Source organism: Scomber japonicus, chromosome 10 (genome assembly GCF_027409825.1).
Source record: "Scomber japonicus isolate fScoJap1 chromosome 10, fScoJap1.pri, whole genome shotgun sequence".
Classification (NCBI taxonomy): Eukaryota; Metazoa; Chordata; class Actinopteri; order Scombriformes; family Scombridae; genus Scomber; species Scomber japonicus.
Genome location: NC_070587.1, coordinates 36,825,441 through 36,845,440, shown reverse-complemented (window position 1 = coordinate 36,845,440; position 20,000 = coordinate 36,825,441). Strand labels below are relative to the sequence as shown.

The 20,000-nt window shown below is 36.5% G+C and overlaps 1 protein-coding gene across 1 annotated transcript in view; it reads left to right on the top strand.

The window, feature by feature from the left end:
• LOC128366408 (synaptotagmin-11-like) overlaps positions 1 to 3,968 on the top strand; it is a 6,231-nt gene extending 2,263 nt beyond the window's left edge. The window contains exons 2-4 of the mRNA XM_053327115.1: positions 1 to 792; positions 2,047 to 2,167; positions 3,658 to 3,968. The exon at positions 1 to 792 is cut by the window's left edge and continues 128 nt beyond it. Of these exons, the coding sequence (XP_053183090.1) occupies positions 1 to 792; positions 2,047 to 2,167; positions 3,658 to 3,968 (1,224 nt within the window). The remainder of the gene's footprint in view (positions 793 to 2,046; positions 2,168 to 3,657) is intronic.
• Positions 3,969 to 20,000: the final 16,032 nt, after the last annotated feature.

The window sequence follows — 20,000 nt, the reverse complement described above, 5'->3', positions numbered from 1 at the left end:
GGCGACCGTTACTGTGACGCCGAGGACCCGCCCTACAAGTTCATCCACATGCTGAAGGGCATCAGCATTTACCCAGAATCCCTCAGCGGCAGCAAGCGGATCGTCCGCGGCGTGCGGCGGGCCGGCGACGGCGCGGCGGGGCGGGGCATGGTGCTGGTCGACGCCGAGAACAACATCCTGGACATGACGGGTCAGCTGCAGATGAGCCACCTGGTGCCCCCCGCCGCCGGCGCTGGCTCCGCCCCCCCTCACGGCCCGGCCCGGACCGAGCGGGCGCTGCCGGTCCGAGCCGACTACTGCTGCCTGGACAGCAGCTCGGCCGGGAGCAGCCAGACCAGCAGCAAGACCGCCTCCCCCTTTAGCCCCGCCTCCTCGGAGCCGGAGCCGGAGCCGGAGCCGGGCCTCGGCGCCGTCAGCCTCACCGTGGACTACAACTTCCCCAAGAAGGCGCTGGTGGTGACGGTGGTGGGGGCCCGCGGGCTGCCCGCCATGGACGAGCAGGCGGGGAGCTCGGACCCCTACGTGAAGATGACCATCCTGCCGGAGAAGAAGCACCGCGTGAAGACCCGGGTCCTGAGGAAGACTCTGGACCCGCTCTTCGACGAGACCTTCACCTTCTACGGAGTCGCCTACAGCTCGCTGCCGGAGCTCACGCTGCACTTCCTGGTCCTCAGCTTCGACCGCTTCGCCCGCGATGATGTCATCGGCGAGGCGGTGGTGCCTCTGAAGGGCGTGGACCCCAGCACGGGCCGAGTCCACCTGAGCCAGCAGATCACCAAGAGGAACATGCAGGTGAGGGGGGGTGCTGGGGGGGGGGGGGGGCACGCACCAATCACAGCCAGACAGGAAGCTGCTGGAACCAAACCTCCTGATTGATCTTCTACTGGTCCTTCAGCTCCGTCTCTTTAAGCCCCGCCCCCAGCAGGTTAGGGGGCGGGGCTAAAAGAGACTAACTAGCTGCTGATGCTGCTGTCACCGTGGCAACAGCTGCTGGTCTGAGCTAACTAGCTGCTGATGCTGCTGTCACCGTGGCAACAGCTGCTGGTCTGAGCTTTAATGAGGACTGATCTTTAATGAGGACTGATTTAAGGTGGACTGAGCTTTAAGGTGGACTGAGCTTTAATGAGGACTGATCTTTAATGAGGACTGATTTAAGGTGGACTGAGCTTTAAGGTGGACTGAGCTTTAAGGTGGACTGAGATTTAATGAGGACTGAGCTTTAATGAGGACTGATTTAAGGTGGACTGAGCTTTAAGGTGGACTGAGCTTTAATGAGGACTGAGCTTTAATGAGGACTGATTTAAGGTGGACTGAGCTTTAAGGTGGACTGAGCTTTAAGGTGGACTGAGCTTTAATGAGGACTGATTTAAGGTGGACTGAGCTTTAAGGTGGACTGAGATTCAATGAGGACTGAGCTTTAATGAGGACTGAGCTTTAATGAGGACTGATTTAAGGTGGACTGAGCTTTAAGGTGGACTGAGCTTTAATGAGGACTGATTTAAGGTGGACTGAGCTTTAAGTTGGACTGAGCTTTAATGAGGACTGATTTAAGGTGGACTGAGCTTTAAGGTGGACTGAGCTTTAATGAGGACTGAGATTTAAGGTGGATTGATTTAAGGTGGACTGAGCTTTAATGAGGCCTGAGCTTTAAGGTGGACTGAGCTTTAAGGTGGAATGAGCTTTAAGGTGGAATGAGCTTTAAGGTGGACTGAGCTTTAAGGTGGACTGAGCTTTAAGATGGACTGAGCTTTAAAGTGGACTGATTTAAGGTGGACTGAGCTTTAAGGTGGACTGAGCTTTAAGGTGGACTGAGCTTTAAGGTGGACTGAGCTTTAAGATGGACTGAGCTTTAAAGTGGACTGATTTAAGGTGGACTGAGCTTTAAGATGGACTGAGCTTTAAAGTGGACTGATTTAAGGTCGACTGATATTTAAGGTGGACTGAGATTTAATGAGGACTGAGCTTTAAGGTGGACTGATTTAAGGTGGACTGAGCTTTAATAAGGACTGAGATTTAAGGTGGACTGAGCATGTTTCTGTGTTGCAGTGTGAGACTCGCGGGGAGCTGCTGGCGTCTCTGTCCTACCAGCCGGTGTCTCATCGCCTCAGCGTCGTGGTCCTGAAGGCCAGACACCTTCCCAAGATGGACATCACCGGCCTGTCAGCGAGTAAGTACCACACCCTCTGATGATGAGGGAGGGAGGAAAGGAGGGAGGGAGGAGGGAAGGAGGGAGGGAGGAAGGAAGGAGGGAGGAAAGAAAGAGAGAAGGAGGCAAGGAAGTAAAGGAGGGAGGGAGGAAGGAAGGAAAGGAGGAAGGAAGGAAGGATGGAAGGAAGAATGACCCCTGACCTAGAAAGAACAATCATACAACAATATATACAAAGATAGAGCAAACTTTTCATTTCTTTTTCTTTTTCATTTTGATAATTTCCCAGTTTGGGATCAATAAAGTATCTATCATCTATCATCTGAATCTAATGTCTTCAGAGCTCTCTGGATCAAAGTGTTTGATGTCAGGTGAGCACAGCTGGGTTTAAGGAGGTCAGAGAGGGTCTCACCTTTCACTCTTTACCTGCTTCATTCCACTGAACCCTCTTTCACTGTCAGCTGGAGTTGCAGGAATGGTGAGGAGAGGACATGAGGTCTTCTCAAAGGTTCCTGTAGCAGGGTCACACAGACAATATATATATATTAACAAATTACATTTACTCTGATTCCTGATAAACCAAATAACACTGTCTCACAATATTAGACATTTGGACACTGGCACACATGTTCTGTCTCTGAGGTTTACAGATATGATCTCATGCCAGACCCAGAGACTTAAAGTGTGGAACAAAGAAATATCCCCAGTTCTCAAATACTTTATATATGGAAACAATTTGATTTGAGTTATTAGGAAAATCAGACAACCATTTCTTGATGACATCACACAGCAGAGAGGATATCCTGATTATGTTTGAACATGTATTTGTTTATAATTTATATAAATAAGTATCATTTTATACAGTCACAGATGGCCATAGAAACCGTTGTTACACTGTAGAGTACAGCTTTCACCCTGCCCTTTCTTTTCCCCTAACCTGCTTTGGGGGTGGGGGTGGGGGGTGGGAAGGAGGGGGTAATTATTTCTTTGCCTTGTCATGCTGGTCAGCATCAGTAGGCTTCAGGAGGACTCAGGAGGACTCAGGAGGACTCCCTCATAGGTGTCTGTGTCCAGCACTGCTCTCAACTTAGGCCCAGGTCTACAGTTGTGCAGAGATAGATGGATGAAAATCAAATCATAAATTTGGCGGGTGTTAATTTAGAACCCTGGTTCTAACGTTCTCCTCCTCTCTCCTCAGACCCCTGGGGGGGGTTCTAACGTGTTCTAACGTTCTCCTCCTCTCTCCTCAGACCCCTGGGGGGGGTTCTAACGTGTTCTAACGTTCTCCTCCTCTCTCCTCAGACCCCTGGGGGGGGTTCTAACGTGTTCTAACGTTCTCCTCCTCTCTCCTCAGACCCCTGGGGGGGGTTCTAACGTGTTCTAACGTTCTCCTCCTCTCTCCTCAGACCCCTGGGGGGGGTTCTAACGTGTTCTAACGTTCTCCTCCTCTCTCCTCAGACCCCTGGGGGGGGGTTCTAACGTGTTCTAACGTTCTCCTCCTCTCTCCTCAGACCCCTACGTGAAGGTGAACGTGTTCTACGGACGTAAGCGCATCGCTAAGAAGAAGACCCACGTGAAGAAGTGCACCCTGAACCCGGTCTTCAACGAGTCCTTCATCTACGACATCCCCCCCGAGCTGCTGCCCGAGGTCTCCGTGGAGTTCCTGGTGGTGGACTTCGACCGGACCACCAAGAACGAGGTTCTGGGCCGGGTTCTGCTGGGCCTGCACAGCCCCGCCCCCACCGGAGCCGCTCACTGGAGGGAGGTCTGCGAGAACCCCCGCCGGCAGATCTCCAAATGGCACAACCTGAACGAGTACTGAGCAGGAGGAGGGGGGGGGGGGGGGGGGGCGGGGGGGTAGAGACTCTACAGACTCTGAGATAAAGACTGAGTGTACACACACACACAGATACACACACACACACACAGATACACACACACACACACACACACAGACACACACACACAAACACACACACACACAGACACACACACACACACACACACACACACACAGAGATACACACACACACACACACAGAGATACACACACACACACACAGAGACACACACACACACAGACACACAGACACACACACACACACATGTAGACACACAGAGACACACAGACACACACACACACACACACAGACACACACACATCTGTACTAACACACACTGACCTGCTCACATGTTCCTACACTCCACACTGACCCTGAACGCATCGTCATGCTGAATACTAGGCCCTGACCTTTGACCTCTGACCTTTGACCTCTGACCTTTGACCTTTGACCTCAATAAAACTTAATATAATTAATCATTAACATGTAATTAAATATTCTATCTAACAGCTGATTGGTCAGCGCTCCTGATGAGTCATCATGTGACCTTTGACCCCCGGCGCTGCGTTCAGGGCCAGCGTGTGAAAACCAACACTCTCTCTTTCTGTCTCTAACAGCCGGCCAATCGGCTGCTTTTCAAAACACAGACATGACGTCATAGTTAAAGGTTGGTGACATCATCGGAAGGAGTGATGACATCATCGGAAGGAGTGATGACATCATCGGAAGGAATGCTCGAATAAAAAAAAAAAAAGAAGATTCCCCTCCTGCTGTTCATCGCATGTCTGTCTGAAAAAAACCAAAAGAAGAGCTGCTGACATCACTCTGACATCACTCTGACATCACTCTGACATCACTCTGACATCACTCCGACTGACAGGATGACGTCGGTGCTGTTCAGGAGAGCCAATCAGAGGCTGCGCTCACACCTGTCAGCCCTCTGGTCGATCAATGAACTGAAGACGATGATGAAGATGATGATGATGATGAAGATGATGATGATGATGATGATGAAGATGAGCAGCATCCGGACTGACAACATGTACAATACAATGTTTGTAGCATGAACCAATTCCACTAATATCATCTTCATCATCTTCATCATCTTCATCATCATCATCATCACCATCATCATCATCTTCTTCATCATCATCTTTATCATTATCATCTCTATCATCATCATCTTCTTCTTCTTCATCATCATCTTCATCTTCTTCATAATCTTCATCTTCATCATCATCTTCATCACTGCAGCTCGGACTAATCGTTCAGAGTTCAGTTTGTTAATAAAGTTTCAATCTGTGTATAATCTCCAAACAGGAAGTGATCAATATACCGATCAAATAAAAGTGACTCATTGAAAATTACCATTCAGGAAACTACTTCCTGTTTGCTCTGCCTGCTGTTTCTGTGTGGTCGCCGTGGTGACGAGCTCATTAATTAAAGTCCAGCTGATCAAACTAACGATTAACGGTGTAAAGGGTTGATTATTGATTTATTGGTTCTGCTCTCAGCCTCCATCTCTTTTCTTCTTCATGTCATTCAGCAGCGGTTTGAACAGGAAGTCGCCAGTCAGCTGATCCATAACCGGCCCGGTCAGCTGATCCGTAACCGGCCCGGTCAGCTGATCCATAACCGGCCGAGTCAGCTGATCCATAACCGACCCGGTCAGCTGATCCATAACCGGGCCGGTCACCGATCGATAACCGATCGGGTCACCGGCCGAATCACCGATCCGTAACCGGTCGGGTCACCGATCGATAACCGGTCGAGTCACCGATCCGTAACCGGCCAGGTCACCGATCTTTAACCGGCCCGGTCACCGATCCGTAACCGGCCAGGTCAGCTGATCCGTAACCGGTCGGTGACTAACCCTAACCCTAATAACCGGTCGGTCGGTAACCGGTGGGTTGTACCGGCGTCTGCTTCCTTCCTGTCTGACGGAGCTTTTGTGTGTTTGAGCTGCGATTCTGTTTGTTAACGTGCAAATAAAAAGTTAGCTGAACTCTGACTCCACTCTTTATTCTATCAACTTATTCATATATATATACTAGGGGTTAGAGGAAGGAAGGAAAGGAGGAGGGACGGAAGGAAAGGAAGAAGGGAGGAACTTTAATTTCATTCCCCCCTCCATCCTTTCCCTGCTTCTCTCTTTCTTTCTTTCCTCCCTCCTTTCCTTTCCGTCCTCCATCCTTTTCTTCCTTCCTTCCTTCTTCCTTCCCTCCTTCTCTCTTTCCTTCCTCCCTCCCTCCTTTCCTTCCTCCTTTCTCTTTATTCTATCAGTTATATAAGTTAGGGGTTAGGGGTTAGAGGAAGGAAGGAAAGGAGGGAAGGGAGGAGGGAAGGAAAGGAGGGAAGGAAGGAAGAAGGGAGGAAGGAAGGAACCTTGTCCAAAATAAAAATGTTTGATAAGCAGCCATTTACTTTAATTCTGACAGTGGTATGTCGAATCTGTGTAAAACTCGATATAGGAAATTCCAATCTATTGAATGGAAGGCTCGGATCACACACACATCTTTAATATACAGCCCTTCTGGATGAATGTCCACTCAGTTCTCTGCAATGTGTTCATATGCAGACCTGATAAAAAAAAAATCAGCTGTTTAAAAAAATATTTAAAATAAATGGTGCATGTTTCAGAAAAATGAATGTCTGGTTGTTCATGCCCTGTTTAGTCAATGGTTAGGCTACAAATCAATTCCTAGTTACTTTTGAGTATTATAATTATTATGAATTCTTCAAATCAAAGGATATTTATGTATGCATGCTTTTATTTTGAAGTAGGTGGTTTTATTATGAAGGCAGTTATACAGTTCCTCTTCTTTTCCTCACGTGCAGCAGTCACTGACGATGTAAGTTGTGTTCATGGGGAAGTGAAATGAGAGTGTACATGTTACTTTCCTCTTCTGATTGTGTTGTTAGCTGCTGGTGTATATTTACACTCTTTGAAAGTCCGTTTTTACTTGTTAGCATGATCGCGATTTAGCATCATTTAAGCTAACTCAGTTGGGGAGCGTACTTATGTTCCCTGGGTCATATGTTCCCCGATCGCGGCTAACTCGGCTGCTAATTCAGCTGCTAGCTCGGCGGCTAACACAGCTAACTGGCTAACTGTAGACGGGATCATCCCTATGTTCCCCGGGTCACATGTTCTCTGATCGCGGCATCATTATGTATTAAACTAGACAAAAACCTTTCCAGTCTAGTTATAATAGAGGTAAATAGACTATAAGTCTGGTCATTATGTATTAAACTAGACAAAAACCTTTCCAGTCTAGTTATAATAGAGGTAAATAGTCTATAAGTCTGGTCATTATGTATTAAACTAGACAAAAACCTTTCCAGTCTAGTTATAATAGAGGTAAATAGACTATAAGTCTGGTCATTATGTATTAAACTAGACAAAAACCTTTCCAGTCTAGTTATAATAGAGGTAAATAGTCTATAAGTCTGGTCATTATGTATTAAACTAGACAAAAACCTTTCCAGTCTAGTTATAATAGAGGTAAATAGACTATAAGTCTGGTCATTATGTATTAAACTAGACAAAAACCTTTCCAGTCTAGTTATAATAGAGGTAAATAGTCTATAAGTCTGGTCATTATGTATTAAACTAGACAAAAACCTTTCCAGTCTAGTTATAATAGAGGTAAATAGTCTATAAGTCTGGTCATTATGTATTAAACTAGACAAAAACCTTTCCAGTCTAGTTATAATAGAGGTAAATAGTCCTCTATAAGTCTGGTCATTATGTATTAAACTAGACAAAAACCTTTCCAGTCTAGTTATAATAGAGGTAAATAGTCTATAAGTCTGGTCATTATGTATTAAACTAGACAAAAACCTTTCCAGTCTAGTTATAATAGAGGTAAATAGTCTATAAGTCTGGTCATTATGTATTAAACTAGACAAAAACCTTTCCAGTCTAGTTATAATAGAGGTAAATAGTCTATAAGTCTGGTCATTATGTATTAAACTAGACAAAAACCTTTCCAGTCTAGTTATAATAGAGGTAAATAGTCTATAAGTCTGGTCATTATGTATTAAACTAGACAAAAACCTTTCCAGTCTAGTTATAATAGAGGTAAATAGTCTATAAGTCTGGTCATTATGTATTAAACTAGACAAAAACCTTTCCAGTCTAGTTATAATAGAGGTAAATAGTCCTCTATAAGTCTGGTCATTATGTATTAAACTAGACAAAAACCTTTCCAGTCTAGTTATAATAGAGGTAAATAGTCTATAAGTCTGGTCATTATGTATTAAACTAGACAAAAACCTTTCCAGTCTAGTTATAATAGAGGTAAATAGTCTATAAGTCTGGTCATTATGTATTAAACTAGACAAAAACCTTTCCAGTCTAGTTATAATAGAGGTAAATAGTCTATAAGTCTGGTCATTATGTATTAAACTAGACAAAAACCTTTCCAGTCTAGTTATAATAGAGGTAAATAGTCTATAAGTCTGGTCATTATGTATTAAACTAGACAAAAACCTTTCCAGTCTAGTTATAATAGAGGTAAATAGTCTATAAGTCTGGTCATTATGTATTAAACTAGACAAAAACCTTTCCAGTCTAGTTATAATAGAGGTAAATAGTCTATAAGTCTGGTCATTATGTATTAAACTAGACAAAAACCTTTCCAGTCTAGTTATAATAGAGGTAAATAGTCTATAAGTCTGGTCATTATGTATTAAACTAGACAAAAACCTTTCCAGTCTAGTTATAATAGAGGTAAATAGACTATAAGTCTGGTCATTATGTATTAAACTAGACAAAAACCTTTCCAGTCTAGTTATAATAGAGGTAAATAGTCCTCTATAAGTCTGGTCATTATGTATTAAACTAGACAAAAACCTTTCCAGTCTAGTTATAATAGAGGTAAATAGTCCTCTATAAGTCTGGTCATTATGTATTAAACTAGACAAAAACCTTTCCAGTCTAGTTATAATAGAGGTAAATAGTCTATAAGTCTGGTCATTATGTATTAAACTAGACAAAAACCTTTCCAGTCTAGTTATAATAGAGGTAAATAGTCTATAAGTCTGGTCATTATGTATTAAACTAGACAAAAACCTTTCCAGTCTAGTTATAATAGAGGTAAATAGACTATAAGTCTGGTCATTATGTATTAAACTAGACAAAAACCTTTCCAGTCTAGTTATAATAGAGGTAAATAGACCTCTATAAGTCTGGTCATTATGTATTAAACTAGACAAAAACCTTTCCAGTCTAGTTATAATAGAGGTAAATAGTCTATAAGTCTGGTCATTATGTATTAAACTAGACAAAAACCTTTCCAGTCTAGTTATAATAGAGGTAAATAGTCTATAAGTCTGGTCATTATGTATTAAACTAGACAAAAACCTTTCCAGTCTAGTTATAATAGAGGTAAATAGACTATAAGTCTGGTCATTATGTATTAAACTAGACAAAAACCTTTCCAGTCTAGTTATAATAGAGGTAAATAGTCTATAAGTCTGGTCATTATGTATTAAACTAGACAAAAACCTTTCCAGTCTAGTTATAATAGAGGTAAATAGTCTATAAGTCTGGTCATTATGTATTAAACTAGACAAAAACCTTTCCAGTCTAGTTATAATAGAGGTAAATAGTCTATAAGTCTGGTCATTATGTATTAAACTAGACAAAAACCTTTCCAGTCTAGTTATAATAGAGGTAAATAGACTATAAGTCTGGTCATTATGTATTAAACTAGACAAAAACCTTTCCAGTCTAGTTATAATAGAGGTAAATAGACTATAAGTCTGGTCATTATGTATTAAACTAGACAAAAACCTTTCCAGTCTAGTTATAATAGAGGTAAATAGTCTATAAGTCTGGTCATTATGTATTAAACTAGACAAAAACCTTTCCAGTCTAGTTATAATAGAGGTAAATAGTCTATAAGTCTGGTCATTATGTATTAAACTAGACAAAAACCTTTCCAGTCTAGTTATAATAGAGGTAAATAGTCCTCTATAAGTCTGGTCATTATGTATTAAACTAGACAAAAACCTTTCCAGTCTAGTTATAATAGAGGTAAATAGACTATAAGTCTGGTCATTATGTATTAAACTAGACAAAAACCTTTCCAGTCTAGTTATAATAGAGGTAAATAGTCTATAAGTCTGGTCATTATGTATTAAACTAGACAAAAACCTTTCCAGTCTAGTTATAATAGAGGTAAATAGTCCTCTATAAGTCTGGTCATTATGTATTAAACTAGACAAAAACCTTTCCAGTCTAGTTATAATAGAGGTAAATAGTCCTCTATAAGTCTGGTCATTATGTATTAAACTAGACAAAAACCTTTCCAGTCTAGTTATAATAGAGGTAAATAGTCCTCTATAAGTCTGGTCATTATGTATTAAACTAGACAAAAACCTTTCCAGTCTAGTTATAATAGAGGTAAATAGTCTATAAGTCTGGTCATTATGTATTAAACTAGACAAAAACCTTTCCAGTCTAGTTATAATAGAGGTAAATAGTCCTCTATAAGTCTGGTCATTATGTATTAAACTAGACAAAAACCTTTCCAGTCTAGTTATAATAGAGGTAAATAGTCTATAAGTCTGGTCATTATGTATTAAACTAGACAAAAACCTTTCCAGTCTAGTTATAATAGAGGTAAATAGTCCTCTATAAGTCTGGTCATTATGTATTAAACTAGACAAAAACCTTTCCAGTCTAGTTATAATAGAGGTAAATAGTCTATAAGTCTGGTCATTATGTATTAAACTAGACAAAAACCTTTCCAGTCTAGTTATAATAGAGGTAAATAGTCTATAAGTCTGGTCATTATGTATTAAACTAGACAAAAACCTTTCCAGTCTAGTTATAATAGAGGTAAATAGACTATAAGTCTGGTCATTATGTATTAAACTAGACAAAAACCTTTCCAGTCTAGTTATAATAGAGGTAAATAGTCTATAAGTCTGGTCATTATGTATTAAACTAGACAAAAACCTTTCCAGTCTAGTTATAATAGAGGTAAATAGTCCTCTATAAGTCTGGTCATTATGTATTAAACTAGACAAAAACCTTTCCAGTCTAGTTATAATAGAGGTAAATAGTCCTCTATAAGTCTGGTCATTATGTATTAAACTAGACAAAAACCTTTCCAGTCTAGTTATAATAGAGGTAAATAGTCCTCTATAAGTCTGGTCATTATGTATTAAACTAGACAAAAACCTTTCCAGTCTAGTTATAATAGAGGTAAATAGTCTATAAGTCTGGTCATTATGTATTAAACTAGACAAAAACCTTTCCAGTCTAGTTATAATAGAGGTAAATAGTCCTCTATAAGTCTGGTCATTATGTATTAAACTAGACAAAAACCTTTCCAGTCTAGTTATAATAGAGGTAAATAGTCTATAAGTCTGGTCATTATGTATTAAACTAGACAAAAACCTTTCCAGTCTAGTTATAATAGAGGTAAATAGACTATAAGTCTGGTCATTATGTATTAAACTAGACAAAAACCTTTCCAGTCTAGTTATAATAGAGGTAAATAGTCTATAAGTCTGGTCATTATGTATTAAACTAGACAAAAACCTTTCCAGTCTAGTTATAATAGAGGTAAATAGTCTATAAGTCTGGTCATTATGTATTAAACTAGACAAAAACCTTTCCAGTCTAGTTATAATAGAGGTAAATAGTCCTCTATAAGTCTGGTCATTATGTATTAAACTAGACAAAAACCTTTCCAGTCTAGTTATAATAGAGGTAAATAGTCCTCTATAAGTCTGGTCATTATGTATTAAACTAGACAAAAACCTTTCCAGTCTAGTTATAATAGAGGTAAATAGACTATAAGTCTGGTCATTATGTATTAAACTAGACAAAAACCTTTCCAGTCTAGTTATAATAGAGGTAAATAGTCTATAAGTCTGGTCATTATGTATTAAACTAGACAAAAACCTTTCCAGTCTAGTTATAATAGAGGTAAATAGTCCTCTATAAGTCTGGTCATTATGTATTAAACTAGACAAAAACCTTTCCAGTCTAGTTATAATAGAGGTAAATAGTCTATAAGTCTGGTCATTATGTATTAAACTAGACAAAAACCTTTCCAGTCTAGTTATAATAGAGGTAAATAGTCTATAAGTCTGGTCATTATGTATTAAACTAGACAAAAACCTTTCCAGTCTAGTTATAATAGAGGTAAATAGTCCTCTATAAGTCTGGTCATTATGTATTAAACTAGACAAAAACCTTTCCAGTCTAGTTATAATAGAGGTAAATAGTCTATAAGTCTGGTCATTATGTATTAAACTAGACAAAAACCTTTCCAGTCTAGTTATAATAGAGGTAAATAGTCTATAAGTCTGGTCATTATGTATTAAACTAGACAAAAACCTTTCCAGTCTAGTTATAATAGAGGTAAATAGTCTATAAGTCTGGTCATTATGTATTAAACTAGACAAAAACCTTTCCAGTCTAGTTATAATAGAGGTAAATAGTCCTCTATAAGTCTGGTCATTATGTATTAAACTAGACAAAAACCTTTCCAGTCTAGTTATAATAGAGGTAAATAGTCTATAAGTCTGGTCATTATGTATTAAACTAGACAAAAACCTTTCCAGTCTAGTTATAATAGAGGTAAATAGTCTATAAGTCTGGTCATTATGTATTAAACTAGACAAAAACCTTTCCAGTCTAGTTATAATAGAGGTAAATAGACTATAAGTCTGGTCATTATGTATTAAACTAGACAAAAACCTTTCCAGTCTAGTTATAATAGAGGTAAATAGTCTATAAGTCTGGTCATTATGTATTAAACTAGACAAAAACCTTTCCAGTCTAGTTATAATAGAGGTAAATAGTCTATAAGTCTGGTCATTATGTATTAAACTAGACAAAAACCTTTCCAGTCTAGTTATAATAGAGGTAAATAGACTATAAGTCTGGTCATTATGTATTAAACTAGACAAAAACCTTTCCAGTCTAGTTATAATAGAGGTAAATAGACTATAAGTCTGGTCATTATGTATTAAACTAGACAAAAACCTTTCCAGTCTAGTTATAATAGAGGTAAATAGTCTATAAGTCTGGTCATTATGTATTAAACTAGACAAAAACCTTTCCAGTCTAGTTATAATAGAGGTAAATAGACTATAAGTCTGGTCATTATGTATTAAACTAGACAAAAACCTTTCCAGTCTAGTTATAATAGAGGTAAATAGGCCTCTATAAGTCTGGTCATTATGTATTAAACTAGACAAAAACCTTTCCAGTCTAGTTATAATAGAGGTAAATAGTCTATAAGTCTGGTCATTATGTATTAAACTAGACAAAAACCTTTCCAGTCTAGTTATAATAGAGGTAAATAGACTATAAGTCTGGTCATTATGTATTAAACTAGACAAAAACCTTTCCAGTCTAGTTATAATAGAGGTAAATAGGCCTCTATAAGTCTGGTCATTATGTATTAAACTAGACAAAAACCTTTCCAGTCTAGTTATAATAGAGGTAAATAGTCTATAAGTCTGGTCATTATGTATTAAACTAGACAAAAACCTTTCCAGTCTAGTTATAATAGAGGTAAATAGACTATAAGTCTGGTCATTATGTATTAAACTAGACAAAAACCTTTCCAGTCTAGTTATAATAGAGGTAAATAGTCTATAAGTCTGGTCATTATGTATTAAACTAGACAAAAACCTTTCCAGTCTAGTTATAATAGAGGTAAATAGTCTATAAGTCTGGTCATTATGTATTAAACTAGACAAAAACCTTTCCAGTCTAGTTATAATAGAGGTAAATAGACTATAAGTCTGGTCATTATGTATTAAACTAGACAAAAACCTTTCCAGTCTAGTTATAATAGAGGTAAATAGTCCTCTATAAGTCTGGTCATTATGTATTAAACTAGACAAAAACCTTTCCAGTCTAGTTATAATAGAGGTAAATAGTCTATAAGTCTGGTCATTATGTATTAAACTAGACAAAAACCTTTCCAGTCTAGTTATAATAGAGGTAAATAGTCTATAAGTCTGGTCATTATGTATTAAACTAGACAAAAACCTTTCCAGTCTAGTTATAATAGAGGTAAATAGACTATAAGTCTGGTCATTATGTATTAAACTAGACAAAAACCTTTCCAGTCTAGTTATAATAGAGGTAAATAGTCCTCTATAAGTCTGGTCATTATGTATTAAACTAGACAAAAACCTTTCCAGTCTAGTTATAATAGAGGTAAATAGTCCTCTATAAGTCTGGTCATTATGTATTAAACTAGACAAAAACCTTTCCAGTCTAGTTATAATAGAGGTAAATAGTCCTCTATAAGTCTGGTCATTATGTATTAAACTAGACAAAAACCTTTCCAGTCTAGTTATAATAGAGGTAAATAGTCCTCTATAAGTCTGGTCATTATGTATTAAACTAGACAAAAACCTTTCCAGTCTAGTTATAATAGAGGTAAATAGACTATAAGTCTGGTCATTATGTATTAAACTAGACAAAAACCTTTCCAGTCTAGTTATAATAGAGGTAAATAGTCTATAAGTCTGGTCATTATGTATTAAACTAGACAAAAACCTTTCCAGTCTAGTTATAATAGAGGTAAATAGTCTATAAGTCTGGTCATTATGTATTAAACTAGACAAAAACCTTTCCAGTCTAGTTATAATAGAGGTAAATAGTCCTCTATAAGTCTGGTCATTATGTATTAAACTAGACAAAAACCTTTCCAGTCTAGTTATAATAGAGGTAAATAGTCCTCTATAAGTCTGGTCATTATGTATTAAACTAGACAAAAACCTTTCCAGTCTAGTTATAATAGAGGTAAATAGACTATAAGTCTGGTCATTATGTATTAAACTAGACAAAAACCTTTCCAGTCTAGTTATAATAGAGGTAAATAGTCCTCTATAAGTCTGGTCATTATGTATTAAACTAGACAAAAACCTTTCCAGTCTAGTTATAATAGAGGTAAATAGTCTATAAGTCTGGTCATTATGTATTAAACTAGACAAAAACCTTTCCAGTCTAGTTATAATAGAGGTAAATAGTCCTCTATAAGTCTGGTCATTATGTATTAAACTAGACAAAAACCTTTCCAGTCTAGTTATAATAGAGGTAAATAGTCTATAAGTCTGGTCATTATGTATTAAACTAGACAAAAACCTTTCCAGTCTAGTTATAATAGAGGTAAATAGACTATAAGTCTGGTCATTATGTATTAAACTAGACAAAAACCTTTCCAGTCTAGTTATAATAGAGGTAAATAGTCTATAAGTCTGGTCATTATGTATTAAACTAGACAAAAACCTTTCCAGTCTAGTTATAATAGAGGTAAATAGTCTATAAGTCTGGTCATTATGTATTAAACTAGACAAAAACCTTTCCAGTCTAGTTATAATAGAGGTAAATAGTCTATAAGTCTGGTCATTATGTATTAAACTAGACAAAAACCTTTCCAGTCTAGTTATAATAGAGGTAAATAGACTATAAGTCTGGTCATTATGTATTAAACTAGACAAAAACCTTTCCAGTCTAGTTATAATAGAGGTAAATAGTCTATAAGTCTGGTCATTATGTATTAAACTAGACAAAAACCTTTCCAGTCTAGTTATAATAGAGGTAAATAGTCTATAAGTCTGGTCATTATGTATTAAACTAGACAAAAACCTTTCCAGTCTAGTTATAATAGAGGTAAATAGTCTATAAGTCTGGTCATTATGTATTAAACTAGACAAAAACCTTTCCAGTCTAGTTATAATAGAGGTAAATAGTCTATAAGTCTGGTCATTATGTATTAAACTAGACAAAAACCTTTCCAGTCTAGTTATAATAGAGGTAAATAGTCTATAAGTCTGGTCATTATGTATTAAACTAGACAAAAACCTTTCCAGTCTAGTTATAATAGAGGTAAATAGTCTATAAGTCTGGTCATTATGTATTAAACTAGACAAAAACCTTTCCAGTCTAGTTATAATAGAGGTAAATAGTCTATAAGTCTGGTCATTATGTATTAAACTAGACAAAAACCTTTCCAGTCTAGTTATAATAGAGGTAAATAGTCTATAAGTCTGGTCATTATGTATTAAACTAGACAAAAACCTTTCCAGTCTAGTTATAATAGAGGTAAATAGTCCTCTATAAGTCTGGTCATTATGTATTAAACTAGACAAAAACCTTTCCAGTCTAGTTATAATAGAGGTAAATAGTCTATAAGTCTGGTCATTATGTATTAAACTAGACAAAAACCTTTCCAGTCTAGTTATAATAGAGGTAAATAGTCTATAAGTCTGGTCATTATGTATTAAACTAGACAAAAACCTTTCCAGTCTAGTTATAATAGAGGTAAATAGTCCTCTATAAGTCTGGTCATTATGTATTAAACTAGACAAAAACCTTTCCAGTCTAGTTATAATAGAGGTAAATAGTCTATAAGTCTGGTCATTATGTATTAAACTAGACAAAAACCTTTCCAGTCTAGTTATAATAGAGGTAAATAGACTATAAGTCTGGTCATTATGTATTAAACTAGACAAAAACCTTTCCAGTCTAGTTATAATAGAGGTAAATAGTCTATAAGTCTGGTCATTATGTATTAAACTAGACAAAAACCTTTCCAGTCTAGTTATAATAGAGGTAAATAGTCTATAAGTCTGGTCATTATGTATTAAACTAGACAAAAACCTTTCCAGTCTAGTTATAATAGAGGTAAATAGTCTATAAGTCTGGTCATTATGTATTAAACTAGACAAAAACCTTTCCAGTCTAGTTATAATAGAGGTAAATAGTCTATAAGTCTGGTCATTATGTATTAAACTAGACAAAAACCTTTCCAGTCTAGTTATAATAGAGGTAAATAGTCCTCTATAAGTCTGGTCATTATGTATTAAACTAGACAAAAACCTTTCCAGTCTAGTTATAATAGAGGTAAATAGTCCTCTATAAGTCTGGTCATTATGTATTAAACTAGACAAAAACCTTTCCAGTCTAGTTATAATAGAGGTAAATAGTCTATAAGTCTGGTCATTATGTATTAAACTAGACAAAAACCTTTCCAGTCTAGTTATAATAGAGGTAAATAGTCTATAAGTCTGGTCATTATGTATTAAACTAGACAAAAACCTTTCCAGTCTAGTTATAATAGAGGTAAATAGACTATAAGTCTGGTCATTATGTATTAAACTAGACAAAAACCTTTCCAGTCTAGTTATAATAGAGGTAAATAGTCTATAAGTCTGGTCATTATGTATTAAACTAGACAAAAACCTTTCCAGTCTAGTTATAATAGAGGTAAATAGTCTATAAGTCTGGTCATTATGTATTAAACTAGACAAAAACCTTTCCAGTCTAGTTATAATAGAGGTAAATAGTCTATAAGTCTGGTCATTATGTATTAAACTAGACAAAAACCTTTCCAGTCTAGTTATAATAGAGGTAAATAGTCCTCTATAAGTCTGGTCATTATGTATTAAACTAGACAAAAACCTTTCCAGTCTAGTTATAATAGAGGTAAATAGTCTATAAGTCTGGTCATTATGTATTAAACTAGACAAAAACCTTTCCAGTCTAGTTATAATAGAGGTAAATAGTCTATAAGTCTGGTCATTATGTATTAAACTAGACAAAAACCTTTCCAGTCTAGTTATAATAGAGGTAAATAGACTATAAGTCTGGTCATTATGTATTAAACTAGACAAAAACCTTTCCAGTCTAGTTATAATAGAGGTAAATAGTCCTCTATAAGTCTGGTCATTATGTATTAAACTAGACAAAAACCTTTCCAGTCTAGTTATAATAGAGGTAAATAGTCCTCTATAAGTCTGGTCATTATGTATTAAACTAGACAAAAACCTTTCCAGTCTAGTTATAATAGAGGTAAATAGTCTATAAGTCTGGTCATTATGTATTAAACTAGACAAAAACCTTTCCAGTCTAGTTATAATAGAGGTAAATAGTCCTCTATAAGTCTGGTCATTATGTATTAAACTAGACAAAAACCTTTCCAGTCTAGTTATAATAGAGGTAAATAGTCTATAAGTCTGGTCATTATGTATTAAACTAGACAAAAACCTTTCCAGTCTAGTTATAATAGAGGTAAATAGTCCTCTATAAGTCTGGTCATTATGTATTAAACTAGACAAAAACCTTTCCAGTCTAGTTATAATAGAGGTAAATAGTCCTCTATAAGTCTGGTCATTATGTATTAAACTAGACAAAAACCTTTCCAGTCTAGTTATAATAGAGGTAAATAGACTATAAGTCTGGTCATTATGTATTAAACTAGACAAAAACCTTTCCAGTCTAGTTATAATAGAGGTAAATAGTCTATAAGTCTGGTCATTATGTATTAAACTAGACAAAAACCTTTCCAGTCTAGTTATAATAGAGGTAAATAGTCTATAAGTCTGGTCATTATGTATTAAACTAGACAAAAACCTTTCCAGTCTAGTTATAATAGAGGTAAATAGTCCTCTATAAGTCTGGTCATTATGTATTAAACTAGACAAAAACCTTTCCAGTCTAGTTATAATAGAGGTAAATAGACTATAAGTCTGGTCATTATGTATTAAACTAGACAAAAACCTTTCCAGTCTAGTTATAATAGAGGTAAATAGTCTATAAGTCTGGTCATTATGTATTAAACTAGACAAAAACCTTTCCAGTCTAGTTATAATAGAGGTAAATAGTCCTCTATAAGTCTGGTCATTATGTATTAAACTAGACAAAAACCTTTCCAGTCTAGTTATAATAGAGGTAAATAGACTATAAGTCTGGTCATTATGTATTAAACTAGACAAAAACCTTTCCAGTCTAGTTATAATAGAGGTAAATAGTCTATAAGTCTGGTCATTATGTATTAAACTAGACAAAAACCTTTCCAGTCTAGTTATAATAGAGGTAAATAGTCTATAAGTCTGGTCATTATGTATTAAACTAGACAAAAACCTTTCCAGTCTAGTTATAATAGAGGTAAATAGTCCTCTATAAGTCTGGTCATTATGTATTAAACTAGACAAAAACCTTTCCAGTCTAGTTATAATAGAGGTAAATAGTCCTCTATAAGTCTGGTCATTATGTATTAAACTAGACAAAAACCTTTCCAGTCTAGTTATAATAGAGGTAAATAGTCCTCTATAAGTCTGGTCATTATGTATTAAACTAGACAAAAACCTTTCCAGTCTAGTTATAATAGAGGTAAATAGACCTCTATAAGTCTGGTCATTATGTATTAAACTAGACAAAAACCTTTCCAGTCTAGTTATAATAGAGGTAAATAGACTATAAGTCTGGTCATTATGTATTAAACTAGACAAAAACCTTTCCAGTCTAGTTATAATAGAGGTAAATAGTCTATAAGTCTGGTCATTATGTATTAAACTAGACAAAAACCTTTCCAGTCTAGTTATAATAGAGGTAAATAGTCCTCTATAAGTCTGGTCATTATGTATTAAACTAGACAAAAACCTTTCCAGTCTAGTTATAATAGAGGTAAATAGACTATAAGTCTGGTCATTATGTATTAAACTAGACAAAAACCTTTCCAGTCTAGTTATAATAGAGGTAAATAGTCTATAAGTCTGGTCATTATGTATTAAACTAGACAAAAACCTTTCCAGTCTAGTTATAATAGAGGTAAATAGTCCTCTATAAGTCTGGTCATTATGTATTAAACTAGACAAAAACCTTTCCAGTCTAGTTATAATAGAGGTAAATAGTCTATAAGTCTGGTCATTATGTATTAAACTAGACAAAAACCTTTCCAGTCTAGTTATAATAGAGGTAAATAGTCTATAAGTCTGGTCATTATGTATTAAACTAGACAAAAACCTTTCCAGTCTAGTTATAATAGAGGTAAATAGTCTATAAGTCTGGTCATTATGTATTAAACTAGACAAAAACCTTTCCAGTCTAGTTATAATAGAGGTAAATAGTCCTCTATAAGTCTGGTCATTATGTATTAAACTAGACAAAAACCTTTCCAGTCTAGTTATAATAGAGGTAAATAGTCTATAAGTCTGGTCATTATGTATTAAACTAGACAAAA